At 38.0% G+C, this 18368-nt stretch overlaps 3 protein-coding genes across 6 annotated transcripts; 1 reads left to right on the top strand and 2 right to left on the bottom strand.

The window, feature by feature from the left end:
* The first annotated feature begins 1374 nt into the window (after positions 1-1374).
* LOC105951291 (uncharacterized) lies at positions 1375-2238 on the top strand. Of its 4 annotated transcripts, none has more exons than XM_088821986.1 (4): positions 1375-1437; positions 1531-1678; positions 1771-1843; positions 1978-2238. In XM_088821986.1, the coding sequence occupies exons 1-4, from the start codon at positions 1390-1392 to the stop codon at positions 2120-2122; spliced, it is 414 nt and encodes a 137-aa protein (XP_088678112.1). In that variant the 5' UTR covers positions 1375-1389; the 3' UTR covers positions 2123-2238. The 4 variants fall into 4 exon arrangements, with proteins under 4 accessions (XP_088678112.1, XP_088678111.1, XP_088678110.1 ...); XM_088821985.1 differs by having other exon boundaries at positions 1380-1437; positions 1768-1843; XM_088821984.1 differs by having other exon boundaries at positions 1381-1437; positions 1765-1843.
* A 565-nt stretch (positions 2239-2803) lies between these two features.
* Positions 2804-4216, bottom strand: LOC148768617 (uncharacterized). The gene has a single exon (XM_088821295.1). The coding sequence runs from the start codon at positions 4214-4216 to the stop codon at positions 2804-2806; it is 1413 nt and encodes a 470-aa protein (XP_088677421.1).
* Positions 4217-4298: 82 nt separating this feature from the next.
* On the bottom strand, positions 4299-11361 carry LOC148768616 (uncharacterized). The gene is made up of 6 exons (XM_088821294.1): positions 11259-11361; positions 6252-7265; positions 5759-6201; positions 5557-5686; positions 4688-5481; positions 4299-4595 (listed from the first exon to the last, which is right to left on the bottom strand). Exons 1-6 carry the CDS (start codon positions 11359-11361, stop codon positions 4299-4301), a joined length of 2781 nt encoding a protein of 926 aa, XP_088677420.1.
* Positions 11362-18368: the final 7007 nt, after the last annotated feature.

Here is an 18368-nt window from a genome sequence, read left to right as displayed (position 1 = left end):
TTTATTTAAATAATGCATAATAATATAAAATATTAAAGAAATAAATAAAAATAAAATAATAATATTAAAAAATATATATAATTACAATTTATTGTTTATTTTGTATCTAAATATTTTTTTATTTAAAAAAATATTGGGTAAATCACAACCACCCCTAAGGTATGGTCAAATTACGAAAACTCCCCTTCTGTTTGGGTAATTACAACCACCCCTCAACTATAAATCTTCTTACATGACCACCCTTGCGGTATCAAATTTAGTGGAATCTTCTAGATTATATGGAATATTCTCACTTTTGGACCCGTTTTATTCCATTCGAGCTCCAATTTTAAAGTTAGATGATCATAAGATGTGAATGTAAATGATTATATTGAATTTGACACCATAAGGGTGGAGATGTAAGAAAATTCATAGTTAAGGGGTAGATGTATTTATCCAAACATGAGGTTTTTTCGTAATTTGACCATACCTCGGGGGTGGTTGTAATTTACCCAAAAATATTTATATAAAAAAAAGAAAAATAACAAAATGATCTTGGGCTCGAGCTCGAGTCAAAACAGAAGGAACTCGACGAGCTCGAGCTCAATAAAATAGAATCGAACTCGAGCTCGAGCCTGTCAAAAGAGATGAGCTCAGCTCATTCACACACCCTATGTGTGTGTATATAAATTTACATAATATATGGTAATTTACATCCACCTTACTCAAACGTTTAACCTGTACCACAGATCCCCTCCATTCAATTTTCTATCAGCAGTTCGTTAGTTTTAAGGGTATAGTAGAAAAATTACATACAAATAAATAAAATTAACTCACAAAATTAACATAGGAGCTACAAAGATTTATAATAATAATTATTATTATTATTATTATTACATTTAATTTCTCAATCTTACATGTTTTAAAACTTCATGGACATCATGTTTCAATACTTATGAATAGTAAAACAATATTTGGAGTAGAGGGCAACAACCGAACACATGGATTGAAAGACCTTTTGATTAATGTTTTTTTTTTTTCGTGATAGTTTCACTTGTTAGTAAATAGTACTAGAATTGTTTTTCTTGTTATTGCATTCACAAAAAACCGAAATGACATATATGTAAATGTAATACTGATCTGTTAAAAAAATATACAATACTGATTAATTGAAATATAAAATTTGAATTGCGTACCTAAAAAAACAATTGACATTAACCAAAAGTTAAATTGGATGAAATGGCTGTATAATCCAAAAAAATAAAAAAAGTTTAGGGGTATAGATGTGAAAATGTTAAACATTTGGGGTGTGTTTGTCAAAAGACGAAAGTTTAGGGACGGATTGATGCAAACGAGGCAAAACATATATATCCATATAGATAAGGTAGTAAAGTAGAGAGAGAATCATGAATGATCACATCACACACACACACTCAAGATTATATGAAAATCAAATTATTTGTATCCATACATACCCAAAACCCTGACTGAGTTGTGTCTCTCTCTATATATTCTTTCTCTGTATCTTTGTTTCTTTGATAATCCTTTATAGTTTGTGTAATGGCAGCAGAAATGGGCTCATTTGCTGGCCTCAATTTCCCAACTTTTAATAAGCCAACTAATAAGCTATTTTCCCGGCCTCAGTATACAAACAAAAGGAGGCGGCTACAGCAGCAATTCACAATCTCTGCCAATTTAGGTTTATTTATAACCCTTTTCATTTTCTTGATTATTTATATATTTTATTTAAATTTAATTTAATTATTTAAAATTGTGGGTTGTCAGGAGGAGGAGGAGGAGGAGAAGGGGAGCTCAAGAAAGAAGACAAGAAGAAGTTTATCACCAAAGAACAAGAACCAGAACAGTAATTTTTTTTTTTTTTTTTTTTTAAATAATAATATTTTCAGCTTGGACGTTGTTTAAAGTGTTACAGGATACAATTTTGTTTTGGAATTAATTGAAGGAAATAAAAAAAAAATGGTGCGTGCGTGTGTGTAGGTATTGGCAAACAGCGGGTGAAAGAGAAGGAGAAAATCCAATGTCAACACCGCTTCCATACATAATCATTTTTGGTATGTCAACTCCTTTTATTATTTTAGCCATTGCTTTTGCTAATGGCTGGATTAAGGCTCCTATTCGCTGATTCTTTTTCTATTTACCTAATTCATTCATTCCTCCTGTACTATATTTATTTTTATGCTATACTTTTTCTTGTAAACAAAGAAGAATATGCCTAATTACTATACGCATTTTAATCTCTCTCTTTTTTTCTTTCATTTTTCCAAATATTAATACTATGCATTCTCATTCATGCTTCTTATTAGATCGAAAACTACCTATATATGTTATGTAGTATGTTATTGCTATAATATAATTGTGTACATGGATTGGTTATATTAGCTTATAACCGGATAGTGGTAAAACGGTTGAGTTAAATTAAATGTATGATTGCTCAAATTTATTTGAGTTTTTATTCACTTTAAAAAGTTGTGTTTTAATTTAATTTCATTAGCAGTTTGAACTTCAGTTCAACACCAATTTCATATCCTTAATAAATGATACCTTATTTCCATTTAAAAATTACACTCCATTCGTTCCCTTTTAATAGTCGTTTTTCGCTTTGCACACGGATTAAGGATTTCATTAAATGTGTTTTTTTTTTTTTTTTTGATGGAAGATGTAAACAATATAAATTAGAAAAAGGTCGTAGACAATTACAACGGGCATACCCGAGGGAATTGAGGAAACAATAGAAAGCATCTAACTATCGAATAACATAGAAAATGTGAAAATCCTAGCCGCCAATTGGGGCTATGCCCCCTCCCTAGTGTGCGTCAACTTGGCCGACGATAAAGCGGCCCCCACTGGTGGTAGTCAGTTCCGGGTACTGTATGAACATAGCTGAATAAACGTGAATCTGAATCTTCCGAACAAGGGCAGTAGTCGTAGTCTCTATCTTGTCGAATCTCCATTTGTTCCGAGCCTCCCATATATGGTAAACAACGCTTGCCAAAACACATCTCCTCGTCTTGCTTCGGTTCGATTTACCTTTAACATCCTTGGTAAGCCACTTAAGAGCAGCTCGTATAGTAGTCGGCCGTTGTGAAATCCCCAGCCAAACTCGAATACGATCCCATACTTCGCGCGACAGGCGCATAAAAAACAAATGTTCTCGATCCTCATTCACCGCACCGCACAACACACAATTCTTCTTGATGTCCCGATAAGATAAATGTTCCATGGTTTGCAACCGATCAAGGGCTGCCATCCAAAGAACAAACGAATGCTTTGGTGTCATGGAGTTGGCCCAAAGATGTCGACCCCATGGCTGAGCCCCGGTTGGAGCCCTAATCCAGTCGTAAATCCGTCCCACCGTAAGTTTTCCCAAGCTCGAGCACGTCTTCAATTGAGCTAGGAGCAACGGAATGGAGCACGCCTTGCCCACGACTTCATCCCGGATCCCACAAAGATTTTTGAAACATGGGGAAGAAGTCGCCGACGGTTGCCATTCCCAGATAGTCGTGCCCTTTAGGTAGAATTCATTGACCCATTGAATCCATAGAGAGTCCTTCTTCAAGTGGATGTCCCAAAGGTCCTTCACAAGCAAACTCTGGTTCCATGTACGCAAGCAGCGAAGGCCCAACCCACCATTGGCCTTCGGCTTACACAAAGATTCCCAAGCAACTTTCGGCGCACAAGTACCCCATAAGAAAGCACGACACATATCTTCAATATAACCAATGACCATAATCGGGATCGAAAAAATCGAGAGCCAATAGCAACACGTACCTTGAACAACTGCCTTCAAGATCTCCAAACGGCCGACATACGATAGCGTATGACCCGTCCACACCCCTATGGCATGCTCAATTTTATCCAAGAGGGGTTGGTAATTAAGCACATGGAGTTTGGACGCAGCAAGAGGAATACCCAAATAGCGAAAGGGGAAGGTTTCGGTAGAAAAGCGGAATTCCTCCTCAATTGTCGTTCGGTCAGCCACATGAACTCCAGCGATGAATAAATTGGATTTCAAGTTATTCACATGAAGCCCCGATGCTTGCCCAAACTCAAGCACTGTTGTGGCAAGCGTACGAACAGAGGCAACATCACCTCTCAAGAAAAGCATCAAATCATCGGCAAAGATGAGGTGCGTCACTTTGTGCAAGTGGCACATCGGGTGGAAATTGAGCTCTTGCTTCGTCGCTCTCACATGCAGCAGTTGAGAAAGATACTCCATGCAAATAACAAAGAGATAAGGCGATTACGGGTCCCCTTGTCGCAGTCCTCTCATCCACGGAAAGTAACCCCTCGTCACTCCATTAACCGACACCGTATAGGAGGCTGATGTCACACCACTCCATAATCCACCGAATCACCATGTCTAGGAACCCAAGTCCCATCAATATAGACCGTAAGAAATCCCAATTTACGGAGTCATAGGCCTTCCGTAAATCCATCTTGAGTAAGCAACGGGGCGATATACGTTTGCGTTCGTATCCCCTCATAAGTTGTTCAACCATATGAATGTTGTCCGTAATAGAACGGCCACTCACAAAAGCCGATTGGGCTCTATCTATGATTGAAGGTAGAACCTTCTCGATGCGTTTCGTAATAACCTTTGCAATTACTACTTGTAAATAACATTGCAGCAGGCTATGGGAAGAAAATCGGCCACCGTTTGAGCTTGGGCCGATTTCGGTATAAAAACCAAAAACGTATTATCCCATTGTTTGAGCAGCTCGCCGCTCCGAAAGAACTCCAAAGCCGCTTCCGTAAGGAGGGGGCCCACGGTCGACCATGCAGCTTTGAAGAAAAGAGCCGTATATCCATTCGGGCCTGGCGCCTTATCATCCGCAATATCGAAGAGGGCTTCTCGAATCTCCATATCCGTCACTGGGTGAATCAAACTCGCCCGATCTTCCTCCCCAAGAACCGGTCTGGTGGCAATGATATGAGGATCGACCGGTTCGCAAGGGACCCGAGTACCCAAGAAATTCTTGTAAAATGTTTCAAATTCTGCAAGGACCTTATCCCGAGAGGTAGTAACCGAGCCATCCTCCTTGCGGAGTGATACAATATTGTTCCGTTTGGCATTACGTTTAGCAATACCATGGAAAAATTTTGTCGTCCGGTCTGTGTCTCGTAAATACTGAAGTTTTGCCTTTTGGTAGAAAAATCTCTTCTCCGCTTTCGCCAAGAAACGAAATCTCTCCACTTTGGCCAACATCTCCCCACGTAACTGCGGATTGTGGGGATCGTTGTGGTAGGCTTGCTTGCTGTCCTCAAGCTCACCACTTGCCCGTTTGACCCGTTCCGAGATATGCCCAAATTCACGTCTATGTAGGCGCTTAAGTGGATGCTTAAGAGCCTTGAGATTTTGGCAAACAACCCATTGGCGGCTGCCCCGGTGGTTGGATGACCACACCTCCCTTACTTCGTGTTGGAAATCACCATGTTGGGTCCATATTTTGAAAAACCGAAAGGGCCGAGAAGCCGGGGGCTCTGTTCCTTTGAGTTTCACAATTATCGGAGTGTGGCCCGACACCGCCCCAAAAGGGAGGAATTATGCCGAACTACCCTCAAATACATCCCTCCAAGTTTGGTTCACAAACTCACAATCAAGCTTGCTCCACACTGTTTGGTTCGTCCAAGTGTAGTGGAAACTCGTTGAAGGTAAATCTTCCAATCCACTTTGACGAAAGCAATCCTGTATATCATTCAGCAAAAGTCCATACACAAAGCTAACATAGCATAGCCGATTGGTGACCATACATGTTACCTTGCAATGGATCACATGCGTCGTCATGTCAACCACTTCCACCGGAGCCACATCCGGGTTCCACAGAATTAGAATCCGGCCTGTCGTATGGAGATGGAAATTGTTGAGGTTCTCCCGGTGGCGGAAACGACGGCCCATGATAGAGGTCAGCGTTCCTGGGTCCCAGATCTTCATTTCCAGTAAGCCACAAACCGAAAGCTTGTGCTTTCCAATGAGGTCCACGACCTCCTTCTGCGTGAGAGAGTTAAAAAACCCCCTCACATTCCAGCATCCAACAATCATTTCGACCGTGGGGGATCGAGGCTCCCCCGCGCAGCTCAATAACCTCACGCTCTCCAGCGCTGGCTCGGTTGGCGGTCCCGAGCTTGCTCCCCACTCTTTGGGCATAAGGATAGCATTTGGAGGAATAAACTTCTTCTTGGTAGTAATCCTCGACTTGGGGGCTGTTCCGGGGTTTTTGGTGAGTCAAGGGCATTAAACTCCACCAACGAACCTCGGTCGTTGTTGTCCACTTCATAACAATCGGTAGAGGCATCATCCGATACTCCTACCTCTCCAACCACAGATTCATCTTCGGCCTCCGCCACAGTCTCCGTCACCGTCTCATCCGCAATCACCGTTCGTTTGCCTGCCCAAACTGTAGTCACTGGTGGATCTTGTGCAACACTCACCACCGGTTTGGGCTTCCAGCTCCTCCCTCGCTTAAGCACCGCCTCCGCTCGACATTGATCCGTCTTATGCGTAAGGGTTTGGCATTTCGAACAAAATACCGGTTCGTAGCTATATTCAATCGGGACCTCATAGCTCTTACCTTTCGCATTGATCAATGTAAGCGACCGTCGTAATGGTTTGGACGCGTCCACTTCAACTTGAAGTTGTGCAAACCCCAACCTGCCCATCTCACTCGTGACTTTGTCCATTTGGACTGGTTTGCCAATCTTTTGAGCGATCTTACTCAACGCCTTTTTGTTGTAGAGTTCCGCAGAGATGTTGCGTAGGATCACCCAAACCGGTACAAACATCATAGCGTTGATGTCGAAGTTGAAGAAGTCTGGCATGGCACAGATATATAGCGTCGCTACTCCATGTTCAAACTTCCCCGTCTCCACCACCTTCATCCGATCTTGGTCCGTTGTGAATTTGAACACGGTCCACCCCGTAAGATGGATTTGGAATTTCACCTGGACCTCCCATTGCGTCTTTATCGCGTGTATGGCGTCAAGTCCGGGGAATTTCCTCGGAAAGTAAGCAACGTCCAAGAACACACCCTTCGTACCCCAATCTACCTCGTCTTCTTCCTCAAATCGGAGGATGTTTGTGTCATCCTTACCTTCCACCGATTCCAACGCCAATTCCTCCGATGTTGGCGGATTGCCTTTGAAGAATTGAGACCAGTTCATTCGTTCGCCATCACCGGAGTATTGGCCCGTTGTGGGACCCCGTATTTCACCTGCCTTTGATGATTCGGCATGTGGAATGGGAGCCGTCGTCTCTTCCGTGGGAATTTCTGCAATAGTCGCAATGGGGAGAGCCGTAGCCGCTCATTTTCCTCCCCCGCTGACGGCCTTCTTTCTCACCATTGAGGCGCCTCCAAACCCTAACCCCTTGTGACTCCCTAACCCTAATCTACCCAAATCCTAGCCACCAAAGCCCACCAAGAAACCCTAGCCGCCAAAAGCCACCGAAAAACCCTAGCCGCCAAGCCCACCGAAACCCTAGCCGCCAAAGGCTCTGAAAAACCCTAGCCGCCAAGCCCAGCCGAAAGCCTAGCGGCGACCGTCAGCACAACGTCTGCAACAATGGCCATCAACTCACCGTCGCCCTATCTCCGCCGGAAAATACCGCCTACAGCCAAACCGTAGCCACCAAAACGTGGCCAAAACCCAAGAAAAACGTAGATCCGGCCACCCCACAATGCAACGAATCAATCTCACACACAAACACCACCAAAAACCGTCGTTCAAAACCTCAGATCTGCGAAGAAGATGACAAAACGAAACTCCCGTAACCGACGACAGAACCCCACAAAGTCACACTCAGATTGAGCGCGCCGATGAGACGAGTTCAATGGTGTCGCCACCAAAGAAATCCGTTCACCGGAGGAGGAGGAGCGATCGCCGAAAGCACCTCTGTGGCCGAGAAGGCGAGAGAGGCGGAAAAATCTTTTCCTAACTTTTGGGAGCGTTTTTACTAAGAGCTCTTTCTAGATTCTATCATTAAATGTGTCTTGATTTTATGAAAAATTTATGCTTTTACACTAAAATGACCTTATCTTATGATTAATAAGAGAGATAAATGAATTAAAAAAAAGGGTATTAGAAATAGTGTATAACTTGAAATTAAATAATTAATGTAGTATTGGAAATCTAAAGTGACAGGAAATATGAAAAAAAATATTTATATGTAAAAAGAGACAGTTATTACAGAACAGAAAGAGTACTATCTTAAATATTTATTATATAGTGTGTAATAAAAGAGGTAAAATAATGTAGTTAAGCCTATATTTTTTACAAATTTATGAATCGTCTACCACTAAATTAATTAAAATATTTATAAAAAAAACCCCCACATTTTTCACTGAAAATATCACCGTCTCCATCTTAAGTGAATAATACTTTCGTCAGAATTTTTTTTCCGAAGGTCAAAAAGAGTAGGAATTCACGTTTTTTAAGAAATAAATTAAGAGTGCTTGTATGGAATGTCCTGAATTTTCTCCAGAATCGATGAGTTTGGTTTAACATAATTTCTTTTCCTAAAAAAAAAATACATAATCTGTAGGTCATCTGATATGGAAGTTTAAATATCTTGTAATAAATATTTAATTGCAAAAAAAAAAAAAAGTTTGAAATAACACATGAGGATTAAGTGAACATAACTATATAAGGAAGGGTGATGGATTATAAATTTGAGGGGTACTTATGACATTTTATAATCTTTGGTGGTAAATTGAAATACTTTGGAGATAAAAATAACATCACTCTTAATTTAACCTAAGTCTTATTTAACACCGGTTAATTAAATTAAATAAATTTCCTTTGAATCTAACACAAGTCAAAACAATAGCAACGAATGATTATTTCAGATAAGAACCATAAAATTGGGATATTTTATTTGTTTACTCGCTTAAATTTTGTTTACAACTCTGTTATATTTGTATTGGTGCTTCACTATTTTATTTAATTGAATATCATGTGTATTTTGAAAATTAATGCTAAAAGAAATTTAGAATCATATAATACATTAGTTAATGTTTAGTTATAGAGTGGACAAATTTAATATTTAATTTAATTTAAGATTTTTTTTTAATTTGTATATTTTATTGGTTGAGGAGTGTACTTAAAGGTTATTTAGTACGTGGCATATTTTTCACAAAACTTAGAAATAATACACATGATAAAGTGTATTTATCTATTTAATTAATTAAACTTATGATATAACACACCACTTATTCTCTTGAGACCATTTTTTGAAATTGAAATGTGCATGGCTAGGGTTAGAGTTAGGAATTTTTTTTACCAATTATCATATATCATGTGGTACGTATACTAACCCGAAATTATCGAAATAATTATCAAAATAATGTTTAATTACTATAACATTCGATATGGTATACGATATTACTTATGTACCTTACCATTATCATACGGTCTGATAGTTGTATTGTATTTTCAATGCCACGAGAATACCGTACCGTAATATACCATAATTTATATATTTATTCATTATGCATATTTCAATTTTTACTGATTAATAGTTAATAAACAGGGCCAATTAGGTAGATCCTTTCATTAGAAAAAAAAAAAAAAAAAACTAAACACTCCATACTATTTTTAATAAGTCAAACCTTCTCAACTTTCTACTACCTAAACGACCTTACATTTTCTCGTTGAAAACACCCCCTCCTTTACCGGAAGAACTTCAACCTATCTCTTCCACCAACAACCACCACCTCAACCGTCATTCACCTTGCAAGAAGCTATATTGATCTAGCCGGTAAAAACCAACAACGGAGGACGAACAAAAAACAGAGTGCAAATGATTTTTTACAAAACAAAAATCAGAGATCGGAATCATTCAACATTACAATCAAAAGAAATATCTCGACGAGATGAATCCAATAGTGTTTGAATCATCGAATTATATTTTTCCCGAAGTCAACTATACTTCTCAGAATCTAAAGTTACGCCTCTCAGAAGATAAAAATGCAACAAGACGCACAAATGTTCCCAGAGTAAATTATATTTTTCCCGAAGTCAACTATGCTTCCCAGAATTAAATATAAAAAATGGATAGTCAACTATAAATTTTTCAATATCCACTATACAAAAATGGTAGTGAACTTCATCAATATAATTTACTATATTATTTTCCAGTTTAGAATCTAAATTAAGTTGTTCTAAAATGGAGTTCCGATGATAAAAATCTCATCTCCCCGAAAATCATGACATATGTTATCGATAGAGTATAAAATAGATTGATTCCTACGGCAAAAATAAAGGAAATCAGTTGACGAGAGATCCCTCCTTGGAACAACTTCATCTGTTCAATCTTTAATGGCACTTTTGTAAAGAATTAAAATTGTATTAAATATTTTAATCCACTTTTACTTGTACACTTATGGTTAATTATCTACCTTGTCTTTTGTAATCTATTAAATCCAAGACCTATTTAAGTTTATTTTTAGAGATATTCAACCAGGATATTCGAATTTCGGTCAATTAACACAAATTCTCCCACTCGTACCACTAGGTCATCACTTACGAGAGCGAAAACTGCTCCCATAAACACTAAAGATTAATTTATAACTGGACAGAATGAAGCTCATGAACTATTTTAAAAATATATTACAAACACCACCTGAGATAAATTTTGTAGTGAAAAATAATAGATCATAGATTAGAGGGCTTATTTTTATATTTTTCCAATTCCAATATGGGATTTGAAGGAGGAATAGTGGCACATGGCATCTCTCATTTCAATAATTTTTTGATGTTTTAAAGATAATCAGTTGCTAAGAGGACCAGTTCTACTTAATTTAATTTGGTGTTGGGAAACACATACTCACACACTCACACACTCACACAAATAAATAAATAAGAAGAAAGCAATTAAGGGCCTGTTTTTTTTAATTTACATTTGACAGTGGATCGAGAAAGAGGTTGGAAAATGCATGGTGGGAGTATTTTGAAATCTGAAAACAGCCCCTGCAATTTCGCAGATATGCCAACATCTCATCAATATAATATAATATTCTATTGGCCCGCATCGGTATAGCTCAACCGTTACGGAGATAGTAAGTTGGTGCAATGTCCTACTTATTAAGATCGAATACAATGTGGGAATTTCAACTTCAATAAGAGTTGATTTCTTATCGATCAACATTAGATCCGAGTCCGCTATCCTAACAGATTGTTGAGTCACCATGATTTACATCATCTATTAAATACTTGTTGAGTCACCTTTTTTGTGCAATATAATACTCATATATAAAAACATAAACCAGAACCCCTTTTTGGCAAAACCAATAAACCACTAATAACTACATCTCCACCTTTTTTCCTCCTTTTTCTTGCACTAATATACAGATTCACTTTTTCATCCATGTAACTATTTCCCCTTTTTCTCCAAACAAACCTTAGCTAGCCAATAACTTTTAATTAGTTTTCCTAAAATGGCATGTTGTCTGTGTTTTTTCAAGGCCTCAAAAAAGACCTACTGGCCCAGGATAGCTCTACTTGCATTTGCTGCAACACTTTTTTCATCTGCAGCCTTCCATATTGGAGTTGTTCTAGTTTTGATCATCATGTTTTTGTCAACTCTTTTTCTCTTCACTTTCTCCAAACAAAAACCAACCATATTAGATAGTTCCCTCCTCCTAAAAAAAAATGATACCACTTGCGATCAAGAAACGGAAATCGATTCAGAGGAGAATGAGCAACGGTTATTCTTGATCGGATCATCAGAAGATGATTTGCACTCATCAGAAAGTCAGAGCAAATCAACTACTACTAGTAATAATAACAATAACACTTCATCATGTGAAGATAAAGATGAAGATAAACACTCTTCTTCTTCTTCTTCTTCTTCTGATCAGTGGCCTTATTACATTAACAATATCAAGGGACAGAAGAAGCTCGAGTATTGCTCCGACGACGAAGAGAGCCTGATCGAAATAGCCATCCCGAGTGAGCATTTTGTAATTTCTAATCCAGATCTAATTCAGAAACACGATTATAATATTAATTATGATCAACAACAACACATGATCAAGTGCTGCAAACTATCTGCTGCTGCAGATGATCATATAATGTTTCATCACAAGGAGGATTTATTGGCAGCATCAGATATGATTAATGAGGAGGATAGTTTCATTGAGATTGACATTTACATGGGATCCATCAAGTACTGTTCAACCTTCTCATGATCATCATATATCATATATATCGTATATATATATATATATATATATATATATATATATATATATATATATATATATATATATATATATATATATATATATATATATATATATATATATATATATATATATGTAGCTCCATATTTATTAAGAGTTGTATCTTTTTGATCCATTTGTGGATTTTTATGAGCTTATATTATTAGCTCAGGTTCTGTATCTAGGGTTTTAATTATTTGAAGGAAATTATGTTATAACATCTTTGTATATTTCAATCTGTCATTCAAAACTAGTATTGCAGGAATTATTGGTCTTCGTTAAAGGTATAATAATAATATGCATGGCCCCTTGTGTTGTTTGTCATTAATGCAGCTGATTAAAGTAATTAAAGTTTGATTAGCAAATGGAATCCCACTGCATTATTGTTTATCTCAATTCTCAATTACAATTATGACATGAGACAATCTTGCAGGCCCGCATGTGAGCGATTGTCCTTTTCTTTTGTTTTTATTCTTTTTCCAATAAAAATAAGAGAAATTTAAATTTGAAAATTGAGGGACGAACCAATTTTGCTCCAATTTGAAAACGGTTGCCGACCTAATCTTTGTGTGTCGGTTGATGGTTGGCAAACAAATATTTGGTTTCTGAATGGGTCGGTTGATGGGTTATACCCGCCACATAGTTTACTTAAAAAAAAGTCAAAATTTGAACAAAAAATATGCACATTTTAGTAATGCCACTGCACGATCATCATTTATCAGTTCAAAATAATTAATAGCAATTTGACAAAAAATATAATTAAGAAATTCAAAGTAATTAAGAAAACACAACCTTTATTTTATAATTTTTAATAAAAATTTAATAATATAGTTGGTTGACCACTTTTGATAATATTAGAAACCACCAACCGCCCCATTATAGATGGCTTGGTTGAAATTTTCGACCCGATCCAGTGGATTGGTTAAAAAATTATTATTTGCCTACAAAATATGGTCGGTAATAGATCGGTTCCCAACCCTAGTTATAGCAAATTTTGCACCCTCACAATCTACCATAGAACTCAATTCACTCGATCGTTATCTCATCCGATGCCAGATCTAGGGTCGGCGTAGATGGACAAGTGATTGAAAAAATATTAAAAAAAAGAGAGAGAGAGAATTGAAAAATTATATTTTTGTTGATGCCGGGTTAATTACATTTGTTTATATAAATAATTTCTAAGGTAGCATTTTCTATTTTTAGAGCTTCTTAATCGTGTAAGATTTGATGATGATTATATGATTACCTTGTGGAATATCATATTTTCGTTTAATTAATTATCGAGAAGATTCGCAATCCTAGTCTTCCAATAATCTTGAGTTCAGCTCGCTACCTACCGCGCGCGCCTCCTTTGTTCTCTTCTCAGGCGTACTAGGGACAAAAGACGGAGTCTTCAGTTACTTGCAGCAAGACTCATGTTTTTGAATGAGCAGAGTTGGGAGGCGCACACGTGTCTTAAATGCACTATATATATACTCTCACTCTCCTTCTTCGTTCACCTCTCCGATTTTCTACTTGGGTCAATTCTATGTTGGTCTGGTTTTCCCAGTTCACCTATATTTAATTTTACTGCGGTATCTCAAAAATACGAAATTCTTCTGAACCAATTCCACCCAAACTCCATTCGTTTCATGTTGCTCTTATGGTGCGTTTTGTCCTGGCAAAACATAGAACCCACTGTCGACCGCCTCTTCGCTTGTTTTATAGCTAATCAGTATACCCTTGCATGTTTTATCTTTCTGCTCGGGCGAACACCAAATTCATCGTTAAATACCCAAACAAAGTACATCACTTGGATCGCTTCTACTTTTACGTAATTCCCAAACACCCCTTCGGATTCTCCACTACTATGATTGAACAAACTCCCATTTTTGATACGCCTTAGTTGGACGATGAACAAAAAACCGTTATAGATTACCAACGATCCGGGTGTTTTTATGTGGAAATTTAACCCACCTGGTCCGGTGATAAGTGTTCGTTTTGCACAACTTTTACTTATCTAATCTTCGTGTTTTGGTCTTCATTCGTCCGAGTTTTCGGCTTTATTTGTATATATTATGTTGTTTTTGTTTTATTTATATTTTAGGTAAAGAGAAGCTATTTTTGCCGATTCGAAACGATTTTGGAAGCGAAGCCGAGAACCAAACCAAACACGTGCAAAAGTGCATTCTCGCGGATTGTGGCAGTGTTTGGTATTTCAAGCATAACTTTTGCATACGACCTCCGATTGGGCTGATTCAAGTGGATTTAGAAAGCTAACTTCAAGGGCTACAACTTTTGTGAAATGCACAATTGTCGAATTCGGGCTGAAAAAGGGTCAAAAAAGTGTTTGAAGTTGATGCAGAGGCCAGATCGCGATCCAGAATCACCGGATCGCGATCTGGTGGCAAATTCCAGTAGCAGCGAGAAATTGGGGCAGATCGCGATCCGCACTTCCTGGATCGCGATCTGGGAAGGCGGTTCACAGTTTTCGAGGTTGCCAGATCGCGATCCAAGAAGCCCAGATCGCGATCTGGGCACATAATTCGAGACAAGATATTTTTCTTTGATTTCTTACTATAAATAGAAGGTCTCTTATTCATTTTTGAACATCTCGATAATCTCGACAACCTCTCGATTATCTTTCGACTTTCTTCGGTTTTCTCTTCGGTTCTCGCCAGTTCTTCGCGGGAAGCTTCGACGAGGGTTTCGACTCGGGTTTTTCATAAGCTTTTCTTTACGTTTAGTTTATAATTTCTCGTGTTCTTCATTTTGATGCTATGTTTGTAATGAACTAAGCATTTTCTTTTAGGGAAATGAAACCTTGTATATATTGATTTTGATTTCCAGATCTGTGATCTATTTGTCGTTCTTTGATTCTGTTTATGTTTTCCTGTATTAAATGCTTTCGATTGTTTGGCCAACAATTGAATTGATTCTAAATGGGAATGAACTCGAGAGAGGATTTCTCGTTTGATTTTAGGAAAGCATAGCTCGGGTTGTGGAAACGGAGACGTGATGCACCTCGGGTAGCCCTTAAGGACTTGACCTAAATGCTCTCTTAATATCAGGTTCTGAACGGAGACGTCGGACCTGTGGGTAGACTCTAACTACACTGGAGACGGGGGTTAGGGTACTTTAGTGTCTGGGTTAGCGAACATAGAATTGACAATAGATTCGGATTTGTAGATCTTTATCGATAATACACTGGTGGATTTTACCCTAGAAGCCATCACACGTCGGAATTCCTCGCGTATACTGGCGGACCGTTGTTTTTATTATTTTTGTTTCCTTTTGGCTTCATGTCATCTCCCATCTTTTTCTCCCGTCTAGATAAAGTTTAGGATAGTATAATTACGGTACTTGGTAGATTTAGGAACTTAATTCCCTGTGGATCGATATCTGGAATTCACTATTCTACAAAACGCGATACTGTACACTTGCGGTTTTTCATACGTAGGTTTTACGCGTATCAAGTTTTTGGCGCCGTTGCCGGGGAATTAGTTAATCTTGAATTTACTAATATCGTTACCAACTATCCTTACTTTACTTTAGACATTTTTTTTTCTTTTGATTTTTTTTATAGCAGATTTGTATACATCGATGGCCTCGATTTATGATCTCTCTCTTTGCAAGATTCAATCCAGAGCTGATTACATTCAACATGAGTTGGAGGATATTGAAAGACATCGAAGGTTGAACCCAGAAAATGGAATTGCACAAACAAATGAGCACTTCTGCTATCTACAAGAAGAACTCCACTTTTTGGCAAATATTTTCGAAAATTTTCAGAGATGTCACATTCATAAACCACATCCGACCATCCTTTATGAAGACAACAAGGCATTTACAGATTTTCGTATGAACGATGAGGTTGAGCACCTTGAGGGAATTATTCATCCCAGTTCTGTAGATACTTTTGTGTGTGATGAGAGTGGGATGAAGATGATGGTAGAGGAACTTGAAGAACGAAATCCTATCCACATTGCTACTCCGGATTTGAGTGTGAGCGAGGAGACGAGTTTCAGATTTGAGGTAGAGCTTACTCCAAAGCTCGAATATCTTGTGTACGAGTTTGAGAGATCGGTAGGCAAGCAACCCATCCTAGTCTCCTACCGACTGATTTCCAAAGCAAACGAAAAGTACCATGGGTTGGGATGGTCATTACAAGATTGCAATCTAGTCCACGATATGATTGCAAAGTATGTATCAAGACTGACGGATGGATGCGCAATCTACAAGGCTTTGGATTGGACATAATCCGTCCAAATTGTGTCGAGCCGTCGACTGTAAAACAGGCGCTGAATGGGAGGCAACCCATTATTTATTTTTCGTCATTTATTTTGTTAGTTTTCTTTTATTTTGCATTTTTTTTTTATTTAAAGCTAGATTTCACCCATTTTTCGTGATTTTTGCCGGTATCTCGTCCCCAAGGAAAGAAGAGTAAGAAGTCGGGAAGTCTAGGCAATTCCGGCAATTCGCCCTCGGTGCCAAAATCAACGGCACCCCGTGCAACCAAAGAACACTTTCGCAACCGTAGAACACTGATCAATCTGCGGCACGACTGTTCAGGGCGTATTTCTTTCTCATATCTTTTATTTTTCGCATTGAGGGCAATGCATGATTTAAGTTTGGGGGGTGAGTTTAGCTTATTTTGATTTGGTCTTTTGCATGCATATCATATAATTTAATTTCATTTATGTATTTCGATTTCTGTAATTGTGTTATGTTTGTCACATGCATTTCATATAGGATCGAGTGTAAGTTGCATTTCCGGATTCTATTGAAGCAAAGCAATTAATAAATTAGTAGATGGGCTAGTTGATTTTAAAATTGAAATTATGGATAACCGGCTAATTATAGATGTACCTTCCGACTGCGTTTTTGCAACTTGTGTGGATAGCCTTTCGAATCCTTTCCGATTAAGCTTGAGCGCACTTTTCTGAGGGGTATAATAGTCTAAGGTTTGGGGGGCGAGTTAGAACTGAATTATGTGTTCACGATTTCCAGTTGTTGGCTAAAAGTTCTATCAATGGTCTTTACGTTTTTATTTTATGTTCGATGTTTAAAAAAAAAAAAAAAAAAAAAAAAAGAGAAAAATAATAATTTGTGGTATTGTTGTGATTCACGCTCTGATTTCCCCGCCTTTCTGACTCGAGCTTAACCCGTTGGGTGCACCTCGTCGCCTAAGTCTCCCGAGTTGTCGAGCTTGGGGGTTTCTTGGACTAAAGTTCGATAAATGGGTTAGGGAGATAACACAGTGGTGTCGGGCCTTGCACGAGTCACGATTATGCCCGTTTAAAAAAAAATGAAAAAAGAAAAAAGTTGTGATGAAAATCACCAAAAATATTGTAGTTGTCATTTCTTTTATTTGAATAAATAGACCTACTTATGCCCAACTCGAGTTTTTGAATTTATGAATCAAAACTTACTTTTCGTCCACATTTCTACTCAAAACCCTCGATGATTGTGTTTATTGTTTAATTATGGATTCTTGAGTCTATCTTTCATTTTGGTGTAGAAACAACTAATTGCGTCGGTAAGAAAGTCGAATACCTTAAGCCGTATGCCATTCTAAGATTTTAGGTTATCTATCTCGTTTCATCTTTGGAATTAATTGCAATGCTTTGACCAATCCGGCAACTTTGTGGGTGTGTTGTCTGAAAATCCTCACGAGACACGACTCGTCCTTTGGGGGTACCCAGGGGTTCAAAGGCTTGTTGCATACGCTAAATGCAATCGTGATTCCCTACGTTAGTGGCCTAGGTTTAGTTTTTCTTTCGTTTGTCGTTTTTGTTTTTGTGTCGTAGTTTTGTTTTGATTTACTCGGGACGAGTAAAGATCTAAGTTTGAGGGTGTGATAAGTGTTCGTTTTGCACAACTTTTACTTATCTAATCTTCGTGTTTTGGTCTTCATTCGTCCGAGTTTTCGGCTTTATTTGTATATATTATGTTGTTTTTGTTTTATTTATATTTTAGGTAAAGAGAAGCTATTTTTGCCGATTCGAAACGATTTTGGAAGCGAAGCCGAGAACCAAACCAAACACGTGCAAAAGTGCATTCTCGCGGATTGTGGCAGTGTTTGGTATTTCAAGCATAACTTTTGCATACGACCTCCGATTGGGCTGATTCAAGTGGATTTAGAAAGCTAACTTCAAGGGCTACAACTTTTGT

This window comes from Erythranthe guttata, chromosome 8 (assembly GCF_056151865.1).
Source record: "Erythranthe guttata isolate IM_541 chromosome 8, IM_541, whole genome shotgun sequence".
Taxonomy (NCBI): Eukaryota; Viridiplantae; Streptophyta; class Magnoliopsida; order Lamiales; family Phrymaceae; genus Erythranthe; species Erythranthe guttata.
This window is presented reverse-complemented; position numbering and strand designations above follow the sequence as displayed.

What these genes read in the sequence shown, in the direction of transcription:
- LOC105951291 (XM_088821984.1), top strand. Translation starts at nt 1,390, where the DNA reads ATGATCACATCACACACACACACTCAAGATTATATGAAAATCAAATTA. An exon ending in ATTATATGAAAATCAAATTA is followed by an intron (nt 1,438 to 1,530) that starts TTTGTATCCATA and finishes TAATCCTTTATA; the next exon opens with GTTTGTGTAATGGCAGCAGA. An exon ending in CACAATCTCTGCCAATTTAG is followed by an intron (nt 1,679 to 1,764) that starts GTTTATTTATAA and finishes GTGGGTTGTCAG; the next exon opens with GAGGAGGAGGAGGAGGAGAA.
- LOC148768617 (XM_088821295.1), bottom strand. Translation starts at nt 4,216, where the DNA reads ATGGAGTATCTTTCTCAACTGCTGCATGTGAGAGCGACGAAGCAAGAG.
- LOC148768616 (XM_088821294.1), bottom strand. Translation starts at nt 11,361, where the DNA reads ATGGATGAAAAAGTGAATCTGTATATTAGTGCAAGAAAAAGGAGGAAA. An exon ending in TTGGAGGGATGTATTTGAGG is followed by an intron (nt 5,482 to 5,556) that starts GTAGTTCGGCAT and finishes TCAAAGGAACAG; the next exon opens with AGCCCCCGGCTTCTCGGCCC. An exon ending in AATGGGATAATACGTTTTTG is followed by an intron (nt 4,596 to 4,687) that starts GTTTTTATACCG and finishes GTAATTGCAAAG; the next exon opens with GTTATTACGAAACGCATCGA.